The 7187-nt window shown below is 52.1% G+C and overlaps 1 protein-coding gene across 1 annotated transcript in view; it reads left to right on the top strand.

The window, feature by feature from the left end:
• Window positions 1-3169: 3169 nt before the first annotated feature.
• LOC115630077 (UPF0746 protein DDB_G0281095-like) overlaps window positions 3170-7187 on the top strand; it is a 164890-nt gene continuing 160872 nt past the window's right edge. Inside the window, exon 1 of the mRNA XM_030526700.1 lies at window positions 3170-3681. Coding sequence (XP_030382560.1) covers window positions 3170-3681 — 512 coding nt within the window. The remainder of the gene's footprint in view (window positions 3682-7187) is intronic.

Genomic DNA, 7187 nt, shown 5'->3' with positions numbered 1-7187 from the left:
GCGCCCGAGCAGGGACCCCAAAGAAGTGTGAGGTTAGATCCGACTAAGTAGGGAAGAGAGCGTGGACCTACGATGCTACGAACGAGCTGGATACGTGTGCTGCGGAAGGAAGAGCTCAGCACGGTGCTGCGCGAGTTCGACATCGAGGAGACCGGCACCGTGGAGGCTTTGCGGGTGCGGCTGGCAACGTTCGTGAAGTCGGCCCAAGAAGAGTACCGACCCCGCCTGGAAGAACTAGCGGCGTATTACGAGAACATGACGTCGCGTACCGCGGCGACAGGTCAGTTGAGCCCGGTGCCCGGCGGACGGCTGGGAGTCCCGAAACAAGAGGACGTACCGGAGGGGCTGCTCGTCGTGACAGAGGCAAACACGACACCGCTAACTCCTGCGACAGTGCCGACCATTTCGGTAGCGGTCGCGGGAGCTACCACAACCGAGCCCACGGCAGCCTCAGCGACGCCAACAGTGGCTCCAGTGCTCTCAACGGCGGACCTGACACAAGCGATTGCCGATTCGGTGACAGTCGCGTTGGCTCAGTACACCCACCGGTTGGCCCAGGCTATGGAGGATGGTTTCCAGAAACTGTCGAGCCAGGTCTGCGCTTCCACCGCGCCTGCCGGTAATGCGCCTGACGAAGAAAACCCAACAGCACCGACTCCAGCGTCACCGCTCGCAAGCGCGCAGGCGGTGGCAGGACCACAGGCGCCAACATTAGCCGAACGAGACAGACGAGCCGCACTGTCGACACAGGTAGCCCAGTGGGGCGTCCGATTTGACGGCAGCGGGGACCCAAGAACGTTCCTCCGGGATCTGGAAGATAAGGCAGAGATGAGGAACGTGCGATTAGATGAGTTGGTGACCGTGTTACCGGAAGTCCTGGTTGGCGAGGCGAAGGAGTGGGAGTGGTCAAGGCGCAATTTGGTACAACGGTGGGCCGAGTTCCGCCAAGACCTACTAAAAGAATATCCAGCGGGTCCCCACATAGAAGAGCGCCGGCGGGAAGCATACAGCCGGGTCCAGGGCGCATCAGAGGGCCCTATCGAGTATGTCCGAGCGATGCAACGACTGATGCGCGGCGCGGAGATGACTGCAGAGGAGCAGCTGAGACTTGTCCACGCCAACGGGCTACCAGAAATACGCCCCAATCTCCGCCTGGCAGGCGAAGAAGTGAGCTCACTCGATGGGTACGTACAGGCGGCACAGGGCGTGCACCAAGCAATCTTAGCACGGTCACAGGCGGCCGGCAATGATGAGACGAACGCCACACACCCTACGCCGATCCCACAGCCGGTGGCGGTTGGCCCAGCGGACACGCATCGTCGCCCACCCATCTGCAGACGTTGCGGGATGGGAGGGCACAACAGCTCTACTGTTGGGACTGTGGTAAGATGGGGGTGCGTGCGATCGAATGCTGCCGACGCGCGACGGGAAACGCCAGGGGGGCTCGTCCCACATCAACAGTCGGCGAGCCCACGCAGGCAAATTCCAATTAACAACGACACGCAGGGTAGCGGCCGCGCTACCAGTAGACTGCGATGGTGTACTGGTAGAGGCGGTCGTGGACACCGGAGCGACACGCAGCTTCGCGAGTCCGAGGCTGGCGCAACGTCTGCGGGCGCCAGACGGAGGAAATGTACGGTCCGTGAGCGTGACTGTGTCCATGGTTGACGGGGCACAGAAGACGGTCCGTGAAGAAACGAAGGCGACGGTCACGGTGGGCGACAGTCGCGTAGTACTGCCGCTGCTCACACTCCCCGGATGCATAGATGAGCTCACATTGGGACTGGATTATGTCCAAATGGCCAACGGGGCGGTGACTGTGGGCGGCCAAACGATCCACGGCCACGCAGACGGCGGAGGCGAAATCGCAGAGCCCGACATGCAGCCTTGGTGACAAGCGAGGATCAGGCACGCCAGTACAATCTGCGGAGACGCGAGTGGCGACCCAGACTACACATCTGCCGTTCGACCCCTTGGGGAAAGGGGGAGGTGTAACGAGTAACAACGTTACACACGTGGGAACAACTGCCAGAAGCACAATTGGCCATTAATACAGCAATTTCAGACGCAACGGGCTACTCACCGGCTTTCATCCTATTTGGGAGAGAACCACGGCGTCCACACACACTGTACGGCAGGGATCCTGATGCCCCTGAGGCAGCACCAGGTAGCCCAGAAACACACGCAACGCTGCTACAGTTTGTTGCCCGCATAGCAAGAAGAAACCAAGGGGTGGCCAGCGAAGATCAGGCGCGCCAGTACAATCTGCGGAGACGCGAGTGGCGACCCAAACTGGGCGACGAGGTGATCGTGCGACAACATCACCTGTCCAACGCAGCCGAGCAGTTTGCGGCCAAGTTGGCGCCTCGCTTCGATGGACCATTCACGGTGCGGGCATTCATATCCCCAGTGATAGTGCGTGTGCGACCAGTAGCGGGCGGCAGAGGTAGAACGGCACATGTGCGGGATCTAAAAGCGGTGAATGCAGAAGACAGCGAAGCCGACGAAGGCAGCGACGACAGAGGCAGCGTTAGTATGGTCACCAGGGCCACGCCACCGACAGCTTCACAGCAGCCACAGCACCAATCTCCGCAGACGCAGCGGCAGTCCGGGCAACTAGATCGGCCATGTCAACGAACACGACGAAAGCAGCCGCGGTCGCAACAGCCGCACGACAGCCAAGACAGCAGTTACAGCAGTTACAGCAGCCAGGGCCCTATTGGTCACACAGACAGCAACAACAGCAATGCAACGGGTGTCTACTTAAGCGGGAGCGGCAAAGTGGCCGTTCTGGCCGAGGAGGACACCCATGTGAGCATAAGACATAATTAGACAAAACTTGTTGTTACGTTTCAGGCCTGAAATAGCCCAGGACCGGAAACCAAGCATAACATAAACATGTGGGCGGTGATGTCGAGTTACCAGAGCGACAGGTGGCCGTCGATAACGAGTTATCGTGGAGATGCGATAAGTGGAAGCACCGACCACTATCGCTGCGAGTGGTAACACCGACGACAGACCGTCGGGCATGGGTAGCACTGGCAAACCGCGAGAGGTGGCAGCGCTAATCAAACAGCTGGCACAACAGCATTACACGAGGGGACCGGCGTGTCGAACGGCAAAATTGGAGAAAACAACATAAGGCAAAAGGGGGAAAAAAAAACGAAACATGGACGCGATAAAGGGCTATAAGGATCTAGAAGAGTGGTGCAGGCTGCAGGAACAGATGGCATTCGACCGGGACCCCCGGAACTGCCAGTTTCGGGCGCCCGCAAGCTCACCAACGCCGGCAGACAACCGACGTCGCCGCCGTGGGCACCGGGGGGGCCGTCGAGTGAGAGAGCGACGCCAACGGATGCAGCAGGCACAACTAGATGAACAGCAGCGAGAGCAACGCCAACGGGCACAACAGGCGCGTCTGGAAGAGCAGCAGCGCGTTGAGAGGCTGCGGCGTCGGGAACAGCGACAACGCGAGCAGCGCGAGGAGCAGCAGCGGGTGGAAGTAGCCCTGCGAGTTGTGGAGGCGCGTCTGATATACGCCAGATGCTTGCAGGAGCTGAAACGGCTGCATGCAGTGGGGCCGCAGGTGGTACAGCCGCATGTCTATTGGCTAGTGTTCATGGCGTGGGGCCGAGAGCCCGATGGCACAGCGAGCGAGCAGCCGATGGTGGTGCTGGAGAGGTGCGACGGCTCCACCAAGCCCCTTGCGTGGGCGATGTTTACACCGGCGGAGGCGCATGGCTTGCGACGGATGACTGAAGAAGGAAGGCTTCCGATGGTGGCGTTGGCAGCCACCCCCCTCGACCGGATCGTGTTCCGCTCAGGAAGGAGGAACGTGCCCCGCTCAGGAAGGGGGGACGTGTAATGACGCGTTGCATAGCGGGCAGCCGCGCGTCATTACGAGTAGTCATAAGAACAAGTAATTGTAAGAACAGTAAGCCATGAAGGCAAGTAATTTTAAGTTCGTTTTAGTTTTAGTTTGTTCTTTGCTTTCGGCCAACACGCACTGAAGCGCGGGCAGTTTGAGTTTTCTTATTTTAAGAATATTAAAGAAACACGTGGAGAAGTTTTGGGGCACCGCCCTCTTTTATTTGTTGGACACCTCGGCACTTTGGGGTGCCTAATTTATTTCAGCATACTCTGGCCGGCGAGCATACCCGCGGCAGAGTAAGAACGTTACAGCCGTATGATTTCGAGAGCTTCTTCTACGGATGCTCCACCAGTAATAAGATCGTTTACGTAGAAGTCCCGACGCAAAATCTTAGAGCCAATAGGGTACGAAGTCTGCTCGTCTGCAGCAAGTTGATGCATAACGCGAACGGACAAAAAAGATGCAGGCTTTGTACAATAAGTAACAGTATCCAGTTAATGAGCCTGTAGATTATCTTGAGACGAATTCCGCCATAGGATGCAACCTCGACCCTCAACTTTGTTGACTGCTGTCTTCTTTGAGGACGCAATGAGGCGGCAGGAAATATTCACAATTTGCTAGCGATTCTGTTGCAACTTTGAACATATGTCCCAAGTCCAGGTACTCTTGAATTAACGACGAATATTTAACCTTTAAATATGGATTCCGATCAAGCTTGGTTGGCAAACGAACAGAATATTCGCCAGTAGACAGGCGAGTGCAATTAGCCTTAAAATGCTCTTCACAATCAAGTTCCTCCTTTGTGTGTTTGACGACTTGATAATGGCCGGTCCAAGCTCCCAAAAACTGCGAACCATATGCTCTATTTGTGTAGTAGAATCAACATCTTTAACTGATTTGTGTGCTGCTGCAACCAAAATTGTTTGTTTATGTAGGGAGCCACCTCCAGAAACTACCCATCCAAATTTAGCCGTATGTTGCTAGGAATGTTCCATTTGGTCATGTTAGGCTGATTTTCTGTGACTGCAGGAGCAACCAGCGCAGAAACTTCTGTAGAATAATCTGATGAATTAGATTTCAAGCAAAGTTTTACAACATATCCATCAGAAACGAAATTAGTGTCACCTTAACCTGACACTGAAGTAGACTTTTTTGTTTTTCGCAATTGCAAGTGATGCGCAAACCGAAAGCTGATTATATGCAGCATCTAGCAGTGCACGACAAGGAACCCAGGTGTCTGCTTTTTTTACACTTGTAACCGCAGTAACCAGGAGCACAACATCCGAAATGAGATTATGGGTAGGCTCTGATGACAAGGATGGCGAAATAGCGGCAAGCGCACTGCGTGACAAAAATGATTGCAAGTGGGCAGGGGGCTGTGAACCAGAACCAGACGGCTGAAGCTGAATTGTGAAAATGAAGTACATGATCCAGAGTTACAGGTTTGCATCCTGTTTTGCCTCCTTCAAGTGAAGGGAGGGAGATAAATTAGCAAAGAGCGGGCTTCTGTAAATATCATGGCGTGCGTGCGCTCTCCAACATACACACACCACCTCGCCTACTCTACTGGGATATGTCCTATACCCGTTACAGTGTACAGTGAACAATCGAATACAGTATTATAATCAATAACTCTCAAACGATGTTTTTCGATGTATATGTATTCGACATTTATTACGATATATCAACACAAGTATCGATATTTTCGAAATATCGCATTTAATTTTATTATTTAATATTTATTTACTACGTAGGGCAATGCTATACCTTGGCGTGCTAATGGTCGAAAAATCGCATTGATGTGCCGCTGGAACACGCTTGGTGAATTCGTCATACCAAACGGCACCTTACAAAACTGGTATTGTACTTTTTGCTAGACTCCGAAACTGGTACATGGAAAAATCAATTTTTTAAATCAATCGTACTGTATATCATCGCTTCTTGCAAGCGGTCTAGCTGGTCGTCTATTAGTGGTAGTGGAAAATGATCTTTGCACATTACCTTGTTAATACGTCTGTAGTCGATACAAAGACGTGGTGTACCATCGCTCTTCTTTACAAGTACAACAGGACTAGTATACTCTGAATCGGACTCTTCAATTACGCCATTTCGCAACCACTCGTCTACTTGTTCATCTATAATGCGTGTCTCTGAAATTGAAAATCTACGGGGACGTGAAAAAATTGGTGTATCATCTTTAAGAACAATTTTCATTTCAATGTTTATTGTTTTCGGCTTGTCTGGCTTGTATTTCATTATTAGTTCGCGCACCTCGTGCTTAGCGTACTCACTGACGTCATTATTTATATCGAGTTCCATATTTTCCTGTATCATGTCTGTTGTGTCAAGGAGCGTTTTCCTTGCCAACATGAAACTTCAGGTCTGGGCGGTGTGTGAATTAATTTGAACATAGATAACAATGCAATTGACACATAACCAAATGACTTGTACGCGATAGACAGTGGTTCTTCTTCAAGAGTTGATTACAAACTGTTTATTGGTATTTTCGTACTGATGCTTTAGAGTTCAACTTACAGTGTGGTTAATTTAAGTGTAAGAATGTAGGACGTACAAATAATAAAGAGGGAAGTGATATTTGCAGTTGCGAGGGTTAATTGACTGATTGTGACATGAGAATATTTCCAATAGATATTGACAATTATGCTAGTATAATAGGGTTTAGTAATTATAAGGTTATTTAACTGCGAGTGTGGCTAGTTTGACCCAACATCCCGGCCCCTTTGAAAGGACCCTTTCAACAAGCAGGTAGTATCGCTAGTTTGTGTAGGTGCACCACCCGAATTCGTCCATCTCTTCCGATCACGGTTGACTCAACGCGACCCAATTTCCATCGAAGCGGGGGCAGATTGTCTTCGTGTACAACTACCAACGTTCCTTCAGTTAAGTTCGGTGACGTTGACGTCCACTTAGTACGAGCTCGTAGCTCGTTTATGTAGTCGGCGTTCCAGCGATTCCAAAATCGTTGCTTAATAGCGGTCATCATGTCATACCGATCCAAATTAGACAAGTTGCATGGTTCTAATGATCTTTCAGGCAATGAGCGGAGTGAGTCTCCGACCAAGAAATGTCCGGCAGTCAGTGCGCTGTAATCGTTTGGATCTGATGACAGCGGTGACAGAGGGCGCGAGTTGAGGATGGCTTCGATTTCCACAACGACGGTGCTCAGCTCTTCGAATGTGAACCTCGTGTTCGCCAATGTGCGATTTAGAAGACCCTTGGCGCTCTTCACTGCAGCTTCCCAAAGGCCGCCAAAATGGGGTGCCCTGGGTGGAATAAAATGAAAATTAATAAAGTC

The sequence above is a fragment of the Scaptodrosophila lebanonensis genome, unplaced genomic scaffold (assembly GCF_003285725.1).
Source record: "Scaptodrosophila lebanonensis strain 11010-0011.00,11010-0021.00 unplaced genomic scaffold, SlebRS2 tig00000302-arrow-arrow-pilon, whole genome shotgun sequence".
Taxonomy (NCBI): domain Eukaryota; kingdom Metazoa; phylum Arthropoda; class Insecta; order Diptera; family Drosophilidae; genus Scaptodrosophila; species Scaptodrosophila lebanonensis.
Note: the sequence above shows the minus strand (reverse complement) of the source record. Positions and strands in the feature narration are given on the sequence as shown.